Source organism: Halichoerus grypus, chromosome X (genome assembly GCF_964656455.1).
Source record: "Halichoerus grypus chromosome X, mHalGry1.hap1.1, whole genome shotgun sequence".
Taxonomy (NCBI): domain Eukaryota; kingdom Metazoa; phylum Chordata; class Mammalia; order Carnivora; family Phocidae; genus Halichoerus; species Halichoerus grypus.
Window position 1 is genome coordinate 37,036,643 of NC_135727.1, and position 24,443 is coordinate 37,061,085.

The window sequence follows — 24,443 nt, forward strand, 5'->3', positions numbered from 1 at the left end:
TGTCAGATTATATCTAGATCTCACTGACCTGAAGGATAAATATATTCTTCATGATATCTCCCTACAAAAAAAAGACAGAAGAAGTGTTTATGTAGGGCTTTTTAGCTCAGCAGAGCCAGATGGCCAGCACTTGCTTTTTCTCAAGGTTTATGGATATATATTCAGAACTAAAATGTATACATCCTTGAAACAAATGATTTGAACTTTCATACTAGTCAACAGATATTGAAGCCAGATATTGACTGTAAACAGGACAAATTTCTCCTCTGAAAATTCCCTTGGTTCTTAAAAGTTCAGGCAGAGGTAAAAACCCAGTTGTATTCAATTTTTCCAGTCAAGCAGTAGAATATGGTGATTGAGTTCACTGGCTCTAGAGTTAGGGCTGTCTACATTTGAATCCTGATTTAACTTATATCACTTTAGGTGGGTTATTTAATTTTTGTGCCTCAATTTCTGCACGATAAAATAGGATAACAGTACCCAGATCATAGGGGGTGAAAAGAACATAGCATGATATACAGTAAATGGTGTCTGTAGAGTATAACCCATATTATGCTTAGGTGGACATTAAAGGGGTATATCATGCCTCATCTGTTTCTCAGCCTGTCTTAAGTAAATAATACATTTTTTAAAATTGGTTTGTTCTCAGAGGATGGCTCAGTGATCTAAAGTATTTTGCTGTTAAGACTATACTATACCATTGAAATGCAGAGAAAGTTAATCATCAACTGGACAGTTTTCCACCAAATAAACCCCACAGGTCAAAACTGGATTTGATTCTTAAACATGTCACTTATCAATCACATACATGCAACCACTCCAGACAGCAGGATTTCAGCTGAGAACAAAGATTTGGTTACTTTGAATATGCCACTACAGGTGAGCAGTACATCTGAAGGTACCCACCAAGCTAAAGGGAAAAGACGAAAGGGTCATGCTGAGTAAAAGAGCAGAGAGTACATGTCCTTGAGCACATGCATGGGGACAAAGTCTTCACAAGTCATTCTTGTGCTAGATGTTTTGTCCTCATTAAATTCCTAGAAATACCTATTTTCTTCTACACATGTACACAGAAAAACATCACAAGAAAATAAAGAACTTGACTGTTAAGTCAGTGAGACTGCCTCATACCTCCTTAATCCACCCAATTCCTCCAGAATTGTTTCAGTAGAATTGTCTGTCACTCATACATCATTTTACAGTAAAATGGTAAAAACAAGCACACCCCATGGTGAGAGGCACCACAGCAACTGTTAAGGACATACATACAGGCTTTAGTGTCAGACAAACCAAATTCAAAATTGACCTCTGCCAATCACAAAGGACCATATATTGCATGATTCCACTTATATGAAATGTCCAGAATAGGAAAATCCATTAAGATAGAAAGCAGACTTGTGGTTGCCTAAGGCTGGGGGCGGGGGGGAATGGGGAGAAGCTGCTAACGAGTACAGGATTTCTTTTTGGGGTGATAAAAATGTTCTAAAATTGATTGTGGTGATGGTCATGCAACTCTGTGACTATATTAAAATCACTGAACAGGTGACTTTTAAACCCTTTTTAAACAGGTGAATTATACCGTATGTGGATTATATCTAAATAAAACTGTTATAAAAAAGTTAAATCTCTGCCACAAAGGGTATGACTTTGGCTATGTCATTTACCCTTTGTACCTCAATTTCCTTATGAACAAGGATACCATATTCCTTAGAGGGATGCAGTTAAGTATTATATTAAATTATAAATATAGTTCTTTAGTACACTGGATGACCAATAGGATACAATGAACAGTAACGCTGTAAGTCAAGCAGACTTCTTTGGGCAACGAAATTATTTTCATAATAGCAGTCTCATAAAATAGTCTCATAAAATAGCAGCTAGTCACAGAAAAGCCCAAAGTAGTTCTACAAACAAACAGTCCTCACCATAACATAAATAGTGCCTTCCTAATAAGGAATGGGTATTTTCCATACCAAAATCTCACCAAATCAAAATTCACTAGAAGACCTAGTGAGAGAGCTGAAAGTAAACTGTGACAATGTGGTGGCCTATAGAAATAGAAGTCTGTCCTTCTGAGAAAAACCAAAACATCTTCAAACACCTAGCAAGCTCTGAGACAAGAACTGATGACTCGTTCAACAGTGTGAGATCCCCTCAAACCAAAACTTTAAATCTACTTCACAGCCCTGATGTGTTAATGCCACAAGAATCATCTTTTAAAGAAACATTTAACTGTAACTGACTCACCATTGTCACTCTGGCCACTGCCCTCCTCTGAATTCAAAGTCTTTTTGCCCGAGCTATGTCCTCGCCTTGCAACACAGTATCTCGAAGCAGCAGGAACCATTGTAGAGGGCCCTCCATGATTCTGTACCAAAGACACACACATAGACATGCAGTTCCGGAAATAAAGCTATAAATATATCTTAATGTACTTTAGAATCAAAAAACATGAGAAAATGATCAAGAAAACAGAAAATATTAGCCCATACTACGTAAGGCAAGATTATTGGTCCACCTCTACCCCTTTTCTCTAATAGTTTTAAAAAGTTCTCCTCTCCCATCTTTTAAAAGCTCTAAGATAAAAATTCATGTTTTCCAGAAGTGCTTTATTTGGTGGTTTGTCAAAACCTAAAATCTATCCACACTGCCTTTAAAGAAAAAAAAGAGAGAGAAAGTAAACAGCTTTTTTGAATAAATCTTTGACCTACTTACAGGTAAAGTTGGATAAGCAGTCTCATCCCCTTCTTCAACTTCATAAAAGGTAATGGTTTCTTCCAAGCCCCTGGGCATCTGTCCACTCTCTGGGGCAAAGCTATACTGGCACTCCTTATTCATACAATGCATCTGGCGGTGACTACGTCTAAAGGAACTTAAGTATTAAGCAGTTCAGAGAAAAGGGGAAAAAATGATAAAATTTGGTGGTAACGTTTCTAATTTCTAAATAACAGTTCAAACATCTCAGTGTTGACACTTCTAAAAAATTTAATCCATGTATTTGTTGCTCAGCAATGAAGCCAAACTTACCCATTTTCTGATTTTCAACATTTAAAATTCACTTACCGAGATCTATAGGAGAAGTTATCATAGCTCTGGCAACATCTTTTACCTGGGCCAGGGTAAAAACCAACTTTAGGGCCCTCCATGTTATGCCTGTTTATAAAGCGAGATGAATCCCTAAGAATGAAGAGAAAGGAAAACAAAACTCTTTATTCACTAGTGCTTGAGTCGTCAATCTTTACACTTAAATAGAATTAACACATCTTTCTAAAATTGTCCTAATGGGGCGCCTGGGTGGCTCAGTCGTTAAGCATCTGCCTTTGGCTCAGGTCATGATCCCAGGGTCCTGGGATCGAGCCCCACATCGGGCTCCCTGCTCTGGGGGAAGCCTGCTTCTCCCTCTCCCATTCCCCCTGTGTTCCCTCTCTCGCTGTCTCTCTCTGTCAAACAAATAAATAAATAAAATCTTTAAAATAAAATTGTCCTAATAGAAAGAGCTATGCTCTCCTCACTACTGGCATTAGGCCTATCCATTATTAATGGATACAGAGCCAAATACATGGCACTCAACTTGATAGCCCTAGCATGTCTTCAACCATTCCATATTTCCTTGTAGACAGTGAGAATACAAATCTCCCAATAAATTCATTTGACAAAAATTTAAGTATACATCAGTTACATCCTCTATGCAGACATTACAAAAGGGAGCTAAACTGCTAAGACATTTCTAAATTCTACTGTAATTCTGTCCAGGAATTATTCACAATACATAAACAGAGGGGCACCTGGGTGGCTCAATCGGTTGAGCCTCTGCCTTTGGCTCGGGCCATGATCCCAGGGTCCTGGGATGGAGCCCTGCATCGGGCTCCCTGCTCAGGGGGGAGCCTGCTTCTCCCTCTCCTCCCTGCTCATGCTCTATCTCTGTCTCTCCCTCTCAAATAAATAAATAAAATCTTAAAAAAAAAAAAACAATACGTAAACAGAGATGTACATTATCTTGAAAGTCAGTTAAGCCTTACCTGGGCATCCCATATCCCCGACCTTGTCTCTGAGATGCATGTTGAGGATGAAAATGTTCATTAGACATAATACTGCCAGCCGTCGGTGGGTAGTGCATTGGAGGGTCATGCCCATAATGCATACTGTGCTGAAGCCTGGGCGGGAGGAGGGCATCTCCCCTGCTGTAAGCCATAGTCATATAAACCTCTTTTCCTCTAACTTTTTTGAATATCTTCTTCCGTTGTTTCATGTCCATCTCTGACACAGCTTCCAGGCAAACAAAGAAGCAGCCAAATAAGCTTCATAACCAAAGCAAAAGATCCAGTCCTCCCCTCCCCAAATGTGTAGAACGTTTTTTTTACGGGAACAAACTAAATAAATACAGGGAGAGAATGTCTGTATTCTTTAAGGATGTACTAGATCTTCCATTTGGAAGGGCAAAACCAGCAGGTAATTTCCATATCAATGGACATCTCAGAACTATCTTTAATACAGGTGGCTCTGATCATCAAAACATAGTTGGCCAGTCACCTACATTACCTATTTTCCAAGAAATTATGCCTATTAATGTCACTGGCTGCTTCTATGAGGTGTTTTCCTAGTTCCTTGAGAAATCTATTCCCTAAAGTTTTAGAGTCTAAAATCCACTCCAGGTTAAGTTTATACGAAGTCCCGTAGAACAGTGGTTCTCAACCACAGGCAATTTTGCCCCTCCCCACCTTGAGGCACATTTGGCAATGTCTGGAGACATTTCCGGTTGTTGCAACTGTGGGGAAGGATGCTACTGGCATATAGTGAATAGAGGCCAGGAATGCTAATCAACCTACAATGCACAGAATGCACAGGACAGCTGCCCACAACAAAGTTACTATCCATCCCAAAATGTCAGTAATGCCTAAGTTGAAAAACTCTACCAGAGAACAAGACTTATCTATGTTGTCTTTTTTTTTCTTTTTAAAGATATAAGTACAAGAAGGGGGCTATAATAAAAACCTTCAGCATACAAACCCATTTCTGGGACATAGCCCCCGGAAGTTTTCTGGTAACCTCTTCCTTTCCGACTGGGCATAGCATTCCAGGCAGGAACAGGTGTGACTTGGGTAACTGGTTTTAAGTTAGCCAGCGGAACCACATGCCTTAAAGTTAAAGACACCACCATAAGCCACTGCAACAGACTTAATTCTCACTGGATATATATACCCTCACCCATCCCGCTTCATTTTCAAGTGTATTCTACTTAAACTTGTTGACACTAGCTACCCTATTGAGGTTTTCTTTTTAGGTTAGAAAACCTAAGAGTAGTTTGTACAGTTTTACAGCTATTTGTAGCACATATCACATTCCAGAGGAAATACTGTGACAGAGTAGTCTACAAATATTTGTTGCCTTTCCTTGGAAGAGGATTGTATTTTCCCACCCAACTGACTTCTGGCTCAGCTACGTAATCCACTTTGGCCAATAAAACGTGAGCAGATGCTTTAAGAACCAGCACATGGTTGATCATGTTCATTTCTTCCCTGTGATCATGGAAAACTGTCTAGATAAAGCCTTTGTTGGCCTGAGTCTCCCCTTCGCTGATGCACTATAAAATGGTAAATGAGCAAGAAATGAACTTTATTGTTTTAAGCTACTGATTTTTTTGGTTATTATAAGGGCAGCATAAGCAAGTTTAATGGTTCTTCAAGTGGACCAACAGCATCAATATCACCTGGAACCTTGTCAAACGTTCAAATTCTTGGGCCCTACCACAGACATACTGAAATCAGAAACTCTGGGGATGGAACTCATCGATCTGTTTTAACAAGCTCTCTAGGTAATTCTGGGGCATGTTAAAGTTTGAGAATGACTAGACTAGCTTATCTTAGTATAGGCAGAGGCTCAGTCAGCAAACTAGCTTTCCAATTAGTATGAACAGTTTTATACCAGAATTCTGTTGTATTTAATACTTCTAGTAAACTGGCTAGTGCCTAGGGATTTGGAAACTATTCATATACAGGTGTATTGAGATTTCATACTTCAGCATGTGCTTTTAACAATCTGAGGTAAGTCATCTTAAGCTGGTACCAGATGTAACTGGATTTCTTACTATCATCTGGTAATTCTCAATTTAATATTACAAAAAGGCATCAAGAGCCAAAGATTTTAGTAATTTAACAAACCATCGTATTCTTACTTTTCTGCCAATTCTTCAATGAAGACTGTTACTGAATTGTTCTCATTTCCAACTTCCTGAATATGAGCATTATAGTATCTTCCACCTGATCCCAAGCGAACCTGAAAGAGGATAGGAGACAGTAAAAATACATCCAATCTCCAATCTACTGACAGATATATCTTCTGCCAAACAAAAGTACAACTTCTCCCCAAACAGAGTTCAGTATCTACTTATTAAAGCCGTTGATAATCAACACTGCGATCCAGTCTGATTTAATAGAAGCGGCACATGCTGGAAGATCCTTACATTTTTTTTTGAAAGATCCTTACATCTTCTTACATAAGTTTGTAATTAAAATTTAACAAACATTAAAATTTTTTTAGCATTTTGTAAATGAGCCTTGTTGAACTTATATTAATGACTGAAACCACAACCTTGGAGAAACAAATGACTGAGTTTTTAAAAGATGAACTAACCTGACACTTGTCTCCCAAATAGTAATGTCTCCCAGCATACTCCATGTAATCAGATTTTTGAAGTTCTATTAAAAGAAAATGAAGATTCAAGCTCATCCGAACTGGTTCCTTTCCCATTTTACATCATTTAATTTTCTAATTTACTTTTACCAGTGTTTTTGACAATGCTACTACTATAAGGTAAAATCGGGGGGGGGAGTTCCTAAAGGGTCATTCCCTTACTCTTGATATTCATTTCTATAGTCAATTAAGGAGATACCAAAATAGTTTTGTGCTAAAGAACATAGATAGGTGGAAATTGGGAGGTTGTAATCTTAGTTGGTCAAACACCAGTAAGGTACAATTTGAAGTAACACACCTCGATTAAAAAAAAAGAAAAGAAAAAAGAAAAAAAAAACACTACATAGCTTCTTCAAAGTAACCTGTTATTTTTAACAACTTACTGTGTTCCACAGGGTCTTAACCTCATTCTAGATTGTTAGGTTGTTAACTATACCTAAGTTAACCAAGGTTCAAGAAGTTGAATATGAAACATTAAAGGCTACCTTGAAAGCAGAGCTTTAAAGGCTAATTTGATCAACTTCTCTTGGAAGGAGATAAACAATTACCTATTTCAAAAGTTGGCAAACTTGCTTCTTAAGGAGCCAGACAGTAAATATTTTAATCTTTGTGGGTCATAAGGACCCTGTCACAACTACGCAGCTCTGCCATAAAACTATTAATGGACAGTAAATTTGAATTTCATATAATTTTCATGTGTCACAATATACTGTTCTTTTATATTTTTTTCTGCCATTTAAAAATATAAAGACCATTTTTTAGCTCACAGGGCCATACAAAAATAGCTGGCAGGCTGGATTTGGTCTGTAGGCCATAGTTTGCAGACACCTGACCTATTCATTTACCAGTGAGGGTAGTCTTAACATTTTAAATTTAAGATAAACTTATTTGCAGTTACAAGTTTCAGGTACTCTTTTTTTTTTTTTTAAAGATTTTATTTATTTGACAGAGAGAGACATCAGCGAGGGAACACAAGCAGGGGCAGAGGGAGAGGGAGAAGCAGGCTTCCCACTGAGCAGGGAGCCCGATGCGGGGCTCAATCCCAGGACCCTGGGATCATGACCTGAGCCAAAGGCAGACGCTTAATGATTGAGCCACCCAGGCACCCCAACAAGTTTCACGTACTCTTAAAGTTATCTAAAAGTGATTTCCACACAATCTTTGCAAAACTGAAAGTCTTGGATAAACATCAGATTCTAAAAGATCCCTTCCCACTTCTAAACCTATTTGTTTCCTCTTTTGGATTTAAAATCATGAGAATATACGGGGCGCCTGGGCTCAGTCAGTTAAGCATCTGCCTTTGGCTCAGGTCATGATCCCAGGGTCCTGGGATCCAGCCCTACTTGAGTAGGGCTCCCTTCCCTGATCAGCGGGGAGCCTGCTTCTCCCTCTCCCTCTGCCCCCCACACCCCCACTGGTGTGTTCTCACTCTCTCAAATAAATAAATAAAATCTCTTAAAAAATAAAATAAAATCATGTATCAAGTAAGCTAAAAAGTACCATGCTATTTTTTTTTTTTTTTTTACAACAGTACATTAAGAACATCTCAGCAGAAATAATTTGCAAAATTTTTTCCCTGGATCTGTCAGGATTCAACAGTACGCCACTGATATTTCATTACCTTTTCTGCTGTCCAACCAAACATCAAATTCTACATTACGATAGATTTCTGGATCCAGGGCTTTGAGCACCTTATAGGGGAAGAGCATCTTTGATGGACTTTCTGGAGACTAAAACAAAAATAATCATGCTACAAATTCACCATCCTTAACTTTAGTGTCCTTTCTATGAAAAAAAGAATTAAAGTTCTTTTTTTAAAGTATGTACATATGCCTCCCTTTTTTATTAAAAAAATAAATAAATGTCTTAAGTTTTATTGTGTATTTTAAAAATCAGGACATTAAAGAAGCAATATGCAAATAATCTAAAAGGTTTTAGATGGCAGAAGGGAAATACTGTCTACAACTCAGGATACATCTCATATAAATCAATCCACACAGATTAAAGATTCAGTCAGGCTATTCAATAAATCTCATCTTGATAAACAACACAGAGGTGCAACTGTTTCTGTACCCTAAAATCACCTGAAAAAAATTTGAAAATTTTATTTCATTTTGGTCAAAATCTGTTACAACTTCCAAAGAAATTACCTTGTTGTTCTGCTTTCCTAGAATTTCATCATATCTAATACTGTTACTGTTCCCAAATTACCAACACTTGGGGCATACATAGATTATTATAATAGTATCTTCAGCCCTATTTAGTGAGCCTCAAACTAAAGGTCTGCTTGATTTTAGTCCTATAAAGATGGTAAAAATCTCTCCCCTTTCTCTAAACAGGATTATTACCTATTTATCTTTGAATAGGACAAGCATTATATTCTTTAATGACAAAAAGAAACCTTAGCATCAGAACACTGATTACAAACTAAGTATCTACTAGATTTGTAACATTACTTTAACTTGAAAAACAGCAGTTTCTGCAAATTCTCAAGTGTTCAGAGTTTGCTTGGAAACAATCCAAACAATTCCATCAAGAATAAAAATTCAGAGAACATTAAGCACCCATTTTACATTTTCAGATTAAAACTTCCACAAAGGCAAACCTGAACTCCTCCTCCACACCATATAACTAAAATGGACCACCTGACCTTAACTTGTTTGTTATGATGCTGCAAGCCAAGATTATGAAAATTCTTTGCCCTAGAAAATTTCAAACCTTTGCTTCTTCTGTTCCTTGATTGTACCCCTCTGGTATATTTTCAACATTGCAGCAGGCACCCAACTCTTCAGTCCTAATTGAAAAGATTTAGAACAAAGAGCTTTATATAAATGCAGTAGCTAAATTTTAAGTCTAATGACTATACCACCACCTAGTGGTAAAGTAGCTCAGGTCTAAAAATGAGGCAAATACTTTTTTACCCCAACATTTACATTTATGCTTCCTTTTTCTAAGTATGTGCTACAATATACTTAGCAGATTATCTCCTAAATTTCATACCTCCATCTCTTAAGATGGCCCTATGATCCTTGCCTCCTGGTGTGCACATCCATGTATGATTCCCTGATCTCAAGTTTGCTTCTAACCAACAGATAGGATGTGTTATTATAATGCATAAGAATGTAGTGCCTGTATTGCTGACCTCTCTCTTGCTGACTATAAGGAAGCAAGCAATCATATTTCACCAAGCCCATGTGGAAAGGAGCTGAGGGTTACCTCTGGCTGACAGCCACCAAAAAAAAAAATTTATTTTTTTCAGTCCTACAGCTGCAAAGAACTAAATGCTGCCAAAAACTACATAAGTGGAAAAGTGGATCCCTCCTCAGTCAAAACTTGAAATAAGAACTCAGTCCTGGCCAACAACCTCATTGCAGTCCTGTTGAGACCCTAAGCTGAAGACCCAGCTAAACTGTGCCCAGATTCCCAACTCATATAATTGTGAGATAAGTGTATATTAAGTTGCAAAATCTGTGGTAATACGGTCACGCAGCAATAACTAACTAATACATCTTGCCTTTTTACTACTATAGTTTCCATAAAGCCTGATGTCCTTAGGACAAGTCACCAGTGAAGAATGAAGCAACTTCTACCCCTGCATTCCCAAGTAAGTTTTAAAAACCACTCCTCGGGGCGCCTGGGTGACTCAGTCGTTAAGCATCTGCCTTCGGCTCAGGTCATGGTCCCAGGGTCCTGGGATTGAGCCCCACGTCGGGCTCCCTGCTCAGCGGGAAGCCTGCTTCTCCCTCTCCCACTCCCCCTGCTTGTGTTCCCTCTCTCGCTGTGTCTCTGTCAAATAAATAAATAAAATCTTAAAATTAAAATTAAAAACCACTCCTCTACCAAAAAAAAAAAAAAATGCAAGCCACAAATATGCAAGAAATAAAACTGCAAGCAAGACAAAAAGACAAGGTGACACCTGACTGGCACCAAGCCTATCTGAATTTCCTAGACAGAAGTAGGTATCAAGAAGAAATACAAGATAATGCCTACTTTATTATCTCTAACACAAAATTTTTGACCAAATCTGTTAATAACAGTTTCCTCAGAGGCCACAAACTACCTTCTCCTAGTGAGTACCAAAGGTAGACACTCAAAAGCTCCTAAAACTTCCCTTAGGCTGAGAGATTCTTTTCTACTAGCTGGATGTACGTGTCAAGCAACCTCAGTTACCAACTAACAAAATGATGGTGCTGGTTTAAATTAGTTTTTTCTCAAAGTATGGTCCAGGTCCACAGCCTACCTACATCAGAACACTTGGGGTGTCCTTGTTTAAAAAAAGCAGATTCCTAGCCCCACTGTGACCTCAGATTTTGTGAAAGTAGCCCCAAGAATCTGCCTTTCTAACAAGCACTGTTAAGTATACCTTTGTATACAACTGAAGTTTGGGAATCATGGGGTTAGGTAGTTCTAAAGTCACCTCCAGCAATAAAAACACTGATTCTGACTTGGATCAAACCTCCAAAGCCTGAACATCTCAAAATACAACATATCTTCTTGGTAAAATTTCTCTTCCCCCATTAAAAAATGTATATCCATATACATATGTGTGTGTAGTGTAAGTTATAAGTTTGTCAAGCCCCTTCCACTTTCAAATGATGATGCACAGAAACATGAAACATGATCATGTAGTTGACATCCCCTTTCCCTGTATTACCTATCCTGAGCTGAACTCTTGTAGTCAATATGGACATCTTCACTGCCAGTCAGAGCATTGTTTCTGTTCTTTTTGGAACCACTTCGAAACAATTCAACTGCAGTCTTCAACTCTTCTTCATCCACAACAAACACATCTTTATAGAGAATTTCATACAATACAGCTAAAGGAAAAAAGAGCCAAAACTCCCAATTATCAAATTAAGATCTCTTTATAACAATGTGAAAATAGCCATAAACCAGTATACAATTTCAATAGGTATGAACAAAGTCTTAAAAGAGCTATTTGCGGCGGGTCCTTCAATTTAAAAATGGGCAAAAAAATCATCTGAAATACACCTAAGCATTTATACAGCCTTCACATACCCTGACAAACAGCTGCACTTGACTGAAATTGTTTCGAGTATACTGAATCATAATGGCCATTACTTGAATAGCAGAGTAGAATCTGAAGAAAAGAAAAACACACAGAATTAAGTGAATGTTACATATCTTACAACTATGAAATACTTGAAATTAAATCGCTAACTAGAAACTGATAACTAATGTTTTTAAAAACATGACTTTTTTTAGATTCCACAGATTAAGTGATATCATACAGTACTTTGACTCATTTCACTTAACATGATGTCTCAATAAAGCTGAGGCAAAGTGATTTTCTTTAATTTAAATACAGATAAATGGTAAGCTAGAAGTCAAAGGGATTTTCTTGAAAGTGACTTTTAAATGCCAAGATTAAAATCACTACTAAGGCTACACTGTGAGCCTATGGCACATTCCCATTAATATACCACACAAGTACTGATCTACAAATTTGCAAAAAGATGGGAACTTTTATAAACTGACTGAGTAAATCTAATAGAAATCCTAACAGAAGTCAAAAGACCCAGCTTAACTTCAAAAAATGACTGGAGAAATTAGGTCAAATACCCAAATACTCTAAACTCAAGACTATAGGGGGAGAGACTTAATTTATTCAAAATGTTATCCCTTGTACTAAGTAGCACTATATGAATACACCATATAGGAGCAATACTGCTAAAGAGACTTCCTTAATGAATTAAGGCACTGAGATGGCTACAAAATAGTTAATTTCTTTGATCTTTAATCTCTAGTTTTCCCAAACAACAATCCAAAGCCATGCTTACTAACCAAAGTATTTTCATAAAAATGCTTATGGGCTCTATATAATGAAATGTGTTTGAATAACAGCACCAAAGTCTTTTAAAATTTTTGTTCAAAAACCTGTCTTGTGTAAAGGATTAATACCTAGTGATTAAGTCTATTTTATTTTGAAGCCACCTCTGGTACCAGGAACTTAAGGTACCAAAGATGATTCTGTGTTCTATGGGAGGATGCTGCCACCAAGCTTCTTTGGCAGAAAACCATAAGCACCCTGTTTGCTGCCTTCCTACCTACTCTGGGCTTACTCCTTCCAATAATAAAGTTCTCTATATCAAGTCTGTTATTCTTCCCCAGCCTTTTTTTGAAATCACAATTCCAACTCCATCAATATAATTCATTTCAGAGTACTGAAGGCAAGCATCAAGCTAAAGTTAACTCATAGTGAAGTTTAAGTTATGAAGTATCACACGCCCCAAGGGGTATTTGCCTTTAAGAGTTTATTAATCCAAAAGAACAGTGAACAGATTTTGAGCAGAGAAGCCCTTTGTACCTTGGACTGGAAAAACGTGAAACTCCAACTAAGAAAGGTAAATAACTGGAGGTAGTTGTTAAGGAGTAAAGGAATCCAGCTAACCAGAACTGAATAAATAAGCAGGAAAAAAAACCCAGAGATAATGGTGTAATTTATTCATGTGGCAAGTTCCATTTTGATTGTAAGAGGTAAACTAGACATGATGGCTTTTATGTTCCTTGGGGTATCCCAACATAAAATAATAGTTCTCTGATACACACTTGTGGGTAGGTTAAGTGGGATGTCAGGGCATTAAACTAGCAAAAAAATGAGGTAGATCTGTATTACTGATGAGGATAGGTGAAAAGAACAAGGAACAATATATTTACTATGAGCCCATCTACATTAAAAAAATAAATGCAAAGAGAATGATAGAGGATACCCACTCAAACTTAATAGTTGTTATTTTGAAGCACAGGACATTGAAAAGCATGAATGAGGGCTTTTTATTCTACCTTTCAGATTTAAGTTTTGTTTTTAATAGAAGTACATCTATTCTTTCTAGGTAAAGAGGCTAAGTGAAGATGGATGGCTACCTTCCAATGGCATTCACTTTGATACTGAATAACTATGTAAAATGCAAAGTTAAGTCAATAAACGTTTACTGCTTTTAATAAAGTCATTTTTGAACTGAGCCTGAACTGAGAAACAGCAACTAAGTTTTTGACAAAGCAAGGTGTCACACAAGTACCCTGCTGCCAACTGGCTCTTTCATATTTAAATTTCAAGATGAACGAACATACTTTATACATTTGCAAATGATACATATACACATTATCCTGTGCATGCAAATGCCCAACTGCTGGTAAGTATTAGCTTTGTATGCATGTACAGATTAGAGTTATACATGATATTCTCGTGGTTGCACACACTCAAAAGGTCTTATACATTTTGTATTCTTATGGTTCCCAATGGGTGAGGTTTTCCCCTTAATTAGCTCAATATCTCTGTAAAATATACAGGACTCATTTAAAAATGGAGCTGTGTAATTGTAGGAACTAGGTGATAGGGATTATGAATGTTCACTATACAAGTCTTTTAATTTTTCTCTATATGAAAATTTTCACAGAATAAAATGTCAGGGGAAAAAAACTGAATTGCAGGTTTAGAGTCCTGGTAAAGGTCTAAATGTCTAAATCTCTTCTCCGGCAATGCTGTATATAATTGCTAAAATACAAAAGCTACCACTCTTCCTTCCTCAAAGAATTCTGATTATGTCACATCCTTGCTTAAAAACTATGAATGAGTGTTTAGAGCAATTGTACTGAATGTCTGAAATTTACTTTCAAATACACCACAGGGGCACCTGGGTGGCTCAGTCATTAAGCGTCTGCCTTCGGCTCAGGTCATGATCTCAGGGTCCTGGGGTCAAGCCCTGCATCCGGCTCCCTGCTCTGCGGGAAGCCTGCTTCTCCCTCTCCCACTCCCCCTGCTTGTGTTCCCTCTCTGGCTGTGTCTCTCTCTGTCAAATAAATAAAATCTTTTAAAAAAATAATAAATCTTTAAAAATAAAATACACCAGAAATTAAGATGGATTGATGAATGGATAGATAGGTGATAAAATAAGGATACTAAAAGTGGTGGGAATTAGAATGTTCACCATAAAATTCTTTTAGCTTTTCTGTATTTTTGAAAATCTTTATAATAAAATATTGGAAAAAAAGCTACAACTATTCTGAAAAGCCAAATTCTTGGCATGGCCCACTCATTATGTAACTCTAGCCTATCTTTACAGCATTGGCCTCTCCCCTAACCAACTACTTGAGTCCGAAAGCGTCTGCTGCTTCCATGTCTTTGCACAACTCCTCTGAATAGATTGCCCTTCATACTTGTTGGACTCATTGTTTGATATTCCACTTAAATACCACTATCACCAGGAAACTTTCTAAACTCTCTCAAGCAGAGAGGACTTTTTCTTCTATGTTCTTTGTACATACTTCTATTATAAAACTTACCACTTCACTGTAAAATTAACTATTTGCATTGTCTGTCTTCATAGTCTGTTAGGCCCTTGGAGAACAAGTATGTTGTATTCATTTTGGTGTCCCCAAAGCCCAGTGAAGTACCTGATACATTACAGGGGCTTAATGTTGCCAAACAAATTAGATGGCAGTACCACTGATAAAACAAGGTGCCCCAATTTATACTTATTTTCTAAGTTTTCTCTTGCATTCTACTCTATTCCTAATGCCACTTCCCTGGTTCAGGTCTTTTGTTGTCTAGATTACTTTAACATCCTAACAGTTCTCCCAGTGTCTAGTCTTGTCTTATGATCATCAAAATGTTGCCTGAATTATGGTCCACCATGTGAAACAAGACTTGCAAAACGCAATTACTGTATAGTCTATACTCACTAATCAAATAATCATGATAAAAGGCTTTTCTGAAAACTCTTTGGAAGAAAAATTATATGCTGAAGAACAATCTGTTTAACTGCCAAGAGTTCTCAACCAACAAAACAACCTCCTACTATTTTCCAAGTACCTTACTAGGCAGTAATAGCACACTGTCCTGTCCTCAAGAAACTTTCAGAATGAGAGAAATAGACATGAAAACAAATACAACGTGATAAATACTGTAATTACTTGGGTGATGCTAGAGGAACACAAAGAGAGGAAATAACTCCAGGGGAGTTGGGAAAGTTTCAAAGGAATTAACATTTGAGATACAAAGGAAAAGAAAAAAGTATAAAAATCGGACTATCTGGAATCATGGTATACTAAAGTTGCAGGACAATGGAGATGAAAAGGAGGTTTGGGACCCTTTAAGGGACTAAATGCCTAACTTCCAAGTTTGAACCTTATCTTCTAGTCAACAAGGAGCCAATTATGGTTTTGGGTTTTGTTTTTGTTTTTTTTTTTTACCTATTACAGGAGTGCTAAGATCAGATCTGTTCAGAAGGGTGGCTAACAACACTGAAGATAACTGAATGGAGAGGAAAAGGCTAGTGACAGAGAAGCTTGGCATTTAGACTATGCTTTTTTTCCCATTAATTTGGTAACAAAGGATGATTTCTTACTATCTTGGTAAGCCAGTAGCATCAATTTATTTTATTTTAGTAAACATTCACTCATCTTCTTACCTTGTCTTCATAGCCATTATCTGTGACATAAGTTGGAGGCTTTCCAGGATAGCGATAAAGAATGAAATCCCGACTACATAGGTAGAAAACATAGGTGGTTGAAAAGAGATAATTTAGTATATGCAAGAGATAGTTATAAGAACAAGTATTTGGGCTTTTAAACTGTCACCTTATTCATACAAAATAATCCAAATGTTTAAGAGGCTAAATAATGTTAATTCAAAGTAGACAGCTAACTGCCCCTAAAGTTCTATGGATTTTTAAACTGTACCTTAATTTGGGGAAAGGAGGAATAAAGATAGACTACCAACTGTACGTTGGCTCCCCACTTATTTAAAGCATGGGCCGGCAAATTTTACTTGGTAAAAGACCAGATAATAAGTGTTTCAGCTTTTGCAGGTCATATGGTTTATTCAGCTTTGACTTTGTAGCAAGAAAGCAGCCGCAGACCATGATAAACAAGTACACGTGACTGTTCCAATAAAACTTCTTATGGACACTGAAATTTGAATTTCATAAAATTTTCACATGCCATGAAACATTATTCTACTTTTGATTTAACCATTTAAAAACTTTTTAAAAATTATTAGCTCGAGGGCCATAAATAGAAAGAAGGCCAATTTAAAAGCTGGCCCTTGACTTAAAAGCAACAACTGATTAGCTACCTGTCCAATGCCTCTTCTATACGACTTCTTGATGGATTTAGTGAGAAATGAGCAGGCTGCAAAACACTAACTTGAAGGAGTACCACAATGAGAGGGTTTGGACTCTACCACATATGCCATCTCACCATCCTAAAAATTGTGACGAGTCTTACGTATAGAAATCAACTTCCTCAGATGAACAAGATTCCCACTAGCCTCTAACCTACATTATATAACTATTTTTCAAAACTGCACAGCTTCCAGAAATGCCACTTTTGCTGTCTTAAAGACCAAAGTGATAGAGCAGTGTTTCTCAAAATGTTCCATTATCATCTCCTTAGAGAGCCTTTTTACTTTTCATAATTTCCCTCTGATATTTTAATACCACAGATATACTGTGTATCTGTTTAGGTACCATAACCCTTTGAAGGACCACAAAGCACTGTAGTATCTAATTATCTTTTTGTCTTGAAGAACCAATTTCTACCCTCTTAGAAGCTGTATTGCCCCAGTGAAGACACATGCAAGAAGCACAAAGTTAAATATACAAGAATTCTAAGAAACATATTCTGATTTCCTACAGGAACACTAGCAGTTCTTAAGTCCTTTATTTCATTCAAATGGACACAAATGCTAGAGGCTCTCCACCTAAAAATTAACACCAATTAACTATGCTTAGACCTCTTCATTCTACATATCATTACATTAAATCCAAATTTCCCAAATTCTAAAGAGACTTGAAAAGAAACTTTACACACAATCACACATACACACTCAGTCTTTAAAAATAGATTTAACTTACTTATAAATTAGAGAAAGAGCTCTTATTTCCAGCTGGCCAGCACTTTCCTAAACATAAGTAGTACATAAACTTTTTAAAAACATTCTGTAGCTAAGATATAAAAGTTTCTGCAAGTTCAACATTGTTATTTTAGATGCTTAGCACTGTTTTAGATGAAGAATTTGTAGAACACACTATTAACTTGCTTTGAGGTTTGGGATATTGTGTTACTCATTAACATTCTGAAAAAAAAATAGTCCTAAAGACCTTCTCAGTTACCTATTAAGTAACAAGGACAGGTAATATGATTTAAAAGGCACAATAAAAATGGAATTAATGTTAAGAATATGAAGTTAGCAGGGTACTTAGTAAATGCTAAGTCCAGAACTATGGAATTAATCATATAAATTATTTTTAATTAAATATGCGTTTATAGAGCTTACTTCTACATAAAAGGATAACTACAATTCAGGTGAACTTTTGAATAAAAAAATAATGACCTCCTATTAACATTACTATCCCTCCTCCCCCATTAAAGTGAAAAGGCTTAGGCTTGTCCTGTTTGCAAACAGTCTATGGATGATAAAATTGTTGACACACAATTCTCAACATTCAACACAAAACAATAGGTCAATTGCCAGCCTCTTAACTTTTGCAAGAACTATTTGATTCAACACAGCTGGCTACTTAAGAAAACAGGTTGCGTCTAGCTAAAGCGACACAGATGAATGAATATTTAGGTTTACTATTCCATAATACTCGGAAAAGATTAAACCCCCATATTTGATCTTACCTTGGGATCTCCCAACCGTTCCAGGTATTTCTCAAAAGATCCCTCCACATACTTCAAAAATAAAACAAACTTGACTTAACCAAATACATAGCATTACTAAAATCTGATTATATTCTGCAATACTATCCTCCAATGGGTTTTTGTTCAGCTCAATAATTATGGTATTAAATTACTATTTTGCACAGCACCTCAAGAAGATTTGCACATACATAAAAGTTATGAGTGGAGAAAAGCTGGACTATAAAACTATCTTAGGAAATGGTCTGGCTGATCCACATACCAGTGCATTTCATCAAATATAACACCTTTGAGTTTCTTTTGAAATGCCAATTTAAGTTAACTTGACAATTTTCATAAATTATGCAAGCCCAATAATTGTAAGGATTTTAAATCTGATAGGAGACATGCATTTGCAAAGTTAAACTGAGGAACATTATTAGGGAATTTTATTAGTTTCAGAAAAGCCCAGGGCACACGGGAACTTCTTGGGGTAAATCTTGATTGCAGTGGCGGCTGCATAACAATATGATTGCCAAAACTGAAAGTGCTAAACTTAAAATGGTGAATTTTATTGTGTGTAAAATATACCTCAATAAAAATAAACTTGGGGAACAGAATATATGTCTAGTTCCATGTACATATATCACTGGACAAAGTTTTTTAATTTTTCCCAATCCCTTTTTAAACAGCGTGAGGTATAATTGACATACAACAAACTGCTCATATTTAAATGGCACAAATACATTCTGACATATGTATGCACCCAGGAAACCATCATGACAACTGTGATAGTGAATAGATCCATCACACCCCTAAGTTTCCTTGTGTCCCTCTATAACTCTACTGACCCCCACGCAACCACTGATCTGCTTTCTATCACTAGAGACTGGCTTGCATTTTCTAGAGTTTTATATAAAGGAAATCATACAGTATGTACTTTGGGGGAGGGTCTACCTTCTCTCCTTTGACATAATTATTTTGAGATTTATCCATGTAAGTTTTAAAATTTTACACAAATCTTTGTTACTCAAAATGTGGTTACTATTACTGTATCATGAACAAGAGCAAGCATCACTTGGGAGTTTCGTTAAAATGCAGAAATCTCGGGCCCCAGCTCAGACCTACTGAATCAGAATCTGCATTTTAACAAGATCCCCAGGTGATTTGTATGCACAAAAATACTTGAGATGCACTGTTTTACATCATGGTCTTGCATTTGAAGTAATTTCATGAATAATCCTTTCCCCAGATGTAGTAAAGACTGTAATTAACTCCTAGGTAATAAGCTTTAAAGTCAAGAAGCCTTCACATAGTTTTAAAATTCACTGAAACCTGTTGAGAAAATTAAGAGTAAACTTCGAACAGCAGGCAAATACCCATAATATACAGTCAGAAGAAAACAAATAGTACTGGAAGGGCTAAGAATTTTTTTTTTTTAAGTCACACAAAAGGGCACACTACAAATCAAACCTTGATAAAACCTCATTCCATTAACAAGAATTCAAATATTTCCAAGTACTCAAAGATGTCTTCTAGAAGTTGTTTTAAAGCCAATCATTAGTGGCAGAGTACCAATTACCAGTTCGTCACATGAAGATAAATGTTTAGAACCTAATTTGTTTCCTTACAATTAGGTTTTATAAGATTCTTCATATCGGCTGAAGATCATTGTGTACAGAATTAAGAATACAGAAGGGTTTCCCATTTATACATACTTGGAAGTATACATTTAAAAATATTAACATAGCCAAACTTTGTGAACTATGATTACTTGGTTCAAGAAAACAGTGATATGGATAATACAGAACAGTAGTCAAAATGTAACTTTTCAGGGCTTGCCAGATTATGGGCAGTATGTGGGGAGTAGAAGGTAGTGGGAAGGATACAGATGAACTGTTTTTTTCTTAACTTTTAATTGGAGTACAGAACAATCTTATTCTGGAGGTGGTCCAGAAGCATGCTAGCTAGGGGGAAGACAGCTGAAAATTAAGTATTTGCTATTGAGAGGAGATTGCAGGACATAATTTTCATTATGTAGATGGCTCAAAATTCATTTCCCATTTGCTACACACTCTACTAACATCTCTACCTTGCGTTATGTATTCTACTTACAGACTCAAAAGTTTGTTGATTTTCTCTCATATATGAGACACAAGCCTTCCTGATTTCCAAATGATGGACCTGGCTGCAAAACAACTAAAAAGAAGAGAAAGACCAGCTGTCAACAGTCATTTGAAATAGCTTTTAAATTAAAATGATGAACTAGGCACTGAGTCCCCCCTTATTCGAAACATATGTAGGAAATTAAGTCCTGACCTTACTAAAATCTTTTTTCCATCTTTACTGGGGTTGGAAGAGATGGTTCTGTCTTACCACCCCCACCCTTTTTCTAGTTCTTATGGGCACAATCTATAAATTTTTCCTTAGGCACTAAATTTATAAAAGTAGGGGCTGTTTATAAAGGATCAAGATTCATTTCAAAGTTTTCTGTAATTCCATTCTTATCTTACATTCCAAACTGGCATTTAGAAAACAGAAAAAGACAGCAAAGGCACAGCAATATATCTGGACTCATCAGCAAAGGCATACACCAAGCTAGTAAGTGGCAAACAGGCCTGGATATCTTTACTAGAAAAGAGAAAAGGGATTTTTTTTTTCTGGTGGGCTCCAGGTCTTCTAGCTCCAGTACCATGCCATGTGTCAAACCCTGAAAACTCAGTATAGGGAAGATATATTTGTTGTCCTTTTACCTGCTCCGAAATAGCCCGAAAGAGGCAAGAGGCATCCTTGGCAGTCAGCTTTCGAAACAGCCCTAAGCTGCCTAAATATTCATCCATTGATGCCTCATTCAGAGACTTCTGGCCGCAGTACTTTTTCCATCCTTTATGCATTTTGCCAGGGGTGGAGGTGGGGAAGGGGAAAAAGGAACACAAATGTGGCAAGAAGGAAAAAGCAGGATGCAGGTAGGAATGGGTAGCAGTGACAAGGGCTTGCTTATGCAGGTATCCGGAAAGCAGCCCAAAGTCTAGGGATGAGAAGGCAGTTGGAGTCAACGCTGCAGAATCTTGGCACTTCTCAGGAGCAGAAGCAAAGGGCTGGCTTGCCCGGGACAAGTCGGGACCCTGTGAAAAGAAGAGGAAGAGCCGATGCTCCTAGGAATAGAGAACTGGACTTGAGAAGACATGGGAGAAGGCACTTGGGGAGCTACCCTGTTGGGGAAGGATGGGATTAATGCAATCAGCCCAAGGTTGAGAGAAATATGCACAAGCAGCTGAGCTTTGGGACCAAAAAGAAGCCGAGTTTGCAGTTAACTCACGGCAACTGCTGCACGAGGCTGCAATGGGACTGCAACAAGACTCAGGTGTATATGATGCAGCCTGGCCCACATTATATTGCTTTAAGATTTCTGCCCCAAATTTTCAACTACAGTCTCTGCCCAAGTTCCCTGCTCCCCTCATAATTTCATGGAGATGAGGAAAAAATTATAAACCTAATTAATTACCGAACTTCTGTATTAAGATCTTCAAAAACTAAGAAAGTCAGAGGCTGGGGGCGCCCTTGATCTATAGGGGCTAAGATCACAGTTCAAGCAAAATAAAGTGCCAAAGCAGTTGCCTGGTTATTTCAGGTAAGGGGTTTTAAGTAATTTCATTTGGTTCTCCTAGATAATAATAACTCTCTGCTAGGATCACAGAAACTAAATCCATTAACTATACTAGAAAACAGATACAATTCTTGACTAATATCCCCAAATTATTGTATAGCATTAACAAAAAGAGAAAATGCAAAAAGTATTTCTTAAAAACTGGAAACAATGAAAGTTTAAACTGAAGCAGCATAAAAGAAAATGTCTTACCCACAAACTTTCTAACAGACTACATTTAAAATGCTGTGGCACAGCATTAGAGCTGTTGAACATGAGAGTATTTCCATGTATTATTAGGACAATTTTCTGGAAAAACTACTCTGGATTGTAAGAAAACTAAAATAAATACAGCTGTATTTGTAAGGTTCAAAAACAGGACTGATCACTTGCATTACTTGATTCCACTGTCAAGTGTGTCCTTTTTATTTAAATGCCAAAATTAAGTTCCTTTCTTAAGTGTTAAACAGATCCAAAGTTGGCTTTGGAGAAGTTGCAAAATTAAGCTGCTTTGAAAATTGTTTTTCTTGTATCTGTGGATCCAGTAGCTATCATGACTGCCCTGCCTATAGAAAAAGTATCGATAATAAAATAATTTAGGAATGAAATAAAAGCATGGTAAAAAATAAAATCTTGACCTCCTTTAGCCTATCAATTTGAAATTACTGTAATTAATTTCTTTTTTAAGGAAACCAGAACACTAGGGAAATTATGCCTTTTGAAAAAGTCCTGAAACATGGTTTGGGAAGAGGGATCACCATCTTTTTCTAAGGCCACAAATTCACTGAGAAAAATTAAAGGTTATAATGAAAAAGTTAACTCATTTTTGGCAGTTTTTACTTTGAGGAAAAAAATGCCAATTCTTCATATTTATTGCTACTGAAACTAAAAATAAGGTACATAAAACTTCAATTAATACTAATCTACATACTTCATTTTGATGAAGGGAATAAAAGGGAAAACTGGGAGAGGAAAAAGAACTAGAAAAGTAATACAAGAAAAAGCAGTAAACAAAAATTAGAGACAAGACGACAAAAAGAGATGAAAGAAAGAAAAAAAGAGGAAAGAGAAGTACACAGAAAGACCAACACAAATATGGTTAATGGATTACTGACAAAGGTTCAAGAGTAGTTCAACAAAGACAGTATTTTCATCAAATGGTGCTGTACAATGGCATTCATATATAAAAAAATGATCTTTAGCCTATACCTCCCATCTTATACAATAATTAAAATGGATCAAAGGCCTAAATGTAGACCAAAATTTCAAAACTTTTGGAAGAAAGCATAGGAGAAAATCTTCAAGACCTTGAGTCAGGCAAAGAGTTCTTAGATATAACAAAATGAGTAATTGGACTTTATCAAAATTAAAAACTTTTGCTCTGCAAATGTCACCGTTAGAAAATGAAAATGCAAGCCACAGATTGGAAAAATATATTAATATATCCCATCTGACTAAAAAGCTTTGTATCAAAAGTATAAAAAGAATTCTCAAAAGTCAACAGTAAAAAAACACAACTAAAAAATTGCCCAAATGATTTGACTACACATTTTACCAAAGATACAGGAATGGCTAATAAGCTAAAAAGATGTTCAACATCACTAGTCATTAGGAAAATGCAAATTAAAACCATTATGAAATATAAATACAACCTACTAGAATGGCTATAATAAATACAGACAGTAACAAGTGTTAGCAAGGATGTGGAGAAACTGAAACCTAAGTAAAAGAAGGTAGGTGCAAAAGGGGTTTGATTCCAAAAGATATAGGATCCCATTTATATGAAATATACCAAAAAGGCAAATCTATAGAGATAGAAAGCAGATTAGTGGCTGCCTGGGGTTGGGGTATGAGTATGTATTAACTGCAAACAAGCACAAAGGATCTTTTCTGGTGTGGTAAAAAATGTTCTAAAACCGTGATGTTTGCAACATTTCTGTACATTCACTAAAATTACTGTACACTTAAAAGTGGTGGTTTTTAACAGCTTTTCAGTTAATATACCATGCAATTCAAAGTGTACATTTCAATTACTTTAAGTACATTTACAGAGTTGTCATCCATTGGCACAATCAATTTTAGAACATTCTCATTACATTCAAATGAAACCACACCCATAACCAACCTAATCCCCCACTGTCCATCAACTCCAGGTAACCACCAATCTACTGTCTCTCTATATTTACCTATTCTAGACATTTCAATAAATGGAATCATACAATATATGGCCCTGGGCAACTGACTTCTTTCACTTAGCAGGAGGCTTTAAAGGCTCACCCATGGGCAGCTCTTTCTGCCCATGGGTCCTCTCCCTGTACTTTAATAAAACCACCTTTTTGCACTAGAAACAAATTAAAAAAAAAAAAAAGGTTCACCCATGTTGTTGTAGCATGTATCAATATTTCAATCCTGTAGTTAAACTATATTTTACTTATCCATTCATCAATTAGTAGACATTTGA

At 36.6% G+C, this 24,443-nt stretch overlaps 1 protein-coding gene across 1 annotated transcript in view; it reads right to left on the reverse strand.

Annotated features, from left to right (window-relative positions):
- The window catches only part of ALG13 (ALG13 UDP-N-acetylglucosaminyltransferase subunit), a 63,395-nt gene that overhangs the window by 21,448 nt on the left and 17,504 nt on the right, over positions 1–24,443 (reverse strand). Inside the window, 20 exon segments of the mRNA XM_078064661.1 lie at positions 29–61; positions 2,248–2,368; positions 2,716–2,872; positions 3,064–3,177; positions 4,020–4,266; positions 5,008–5,135; positions 6,173–6,273; positions 6,631–6,695; positions 8,312–8,420; positions 9,409–9,484; positions 11,345–11,507; positions 11,710–11,791; positions 16,122–16,194; positions 17,568–17,614; positions 18,340–18,390; positions 20,452–20,535; positions 21,090–21,266; positions 21,269–21,307; positions 21,309–21,433; positions 21,436–21,461. Of these exon segments, the coding sequence (XP_077920787.1) occupies positions 29–61; positions 2,248–2,368; positions 2,716–2,872; positions 3,064–3,177; positions 4,020–4,266; positions 5,008–5,135; positions 6,173–6,273; positions 6,631–6,695; positions 8,312–8,420; positions 9,409–9,484; positions 11,345–11,507; positions 11,710–11,791; positions 16,122–16,194; positions 17,568–17,614; positions 18,340–18,390; positions 20,452–20,535; positions 21,090–21,266; positions 21,269–21,307; positions 21,309–21,433; positions 21,436–21,461 (2,018 nt within the window).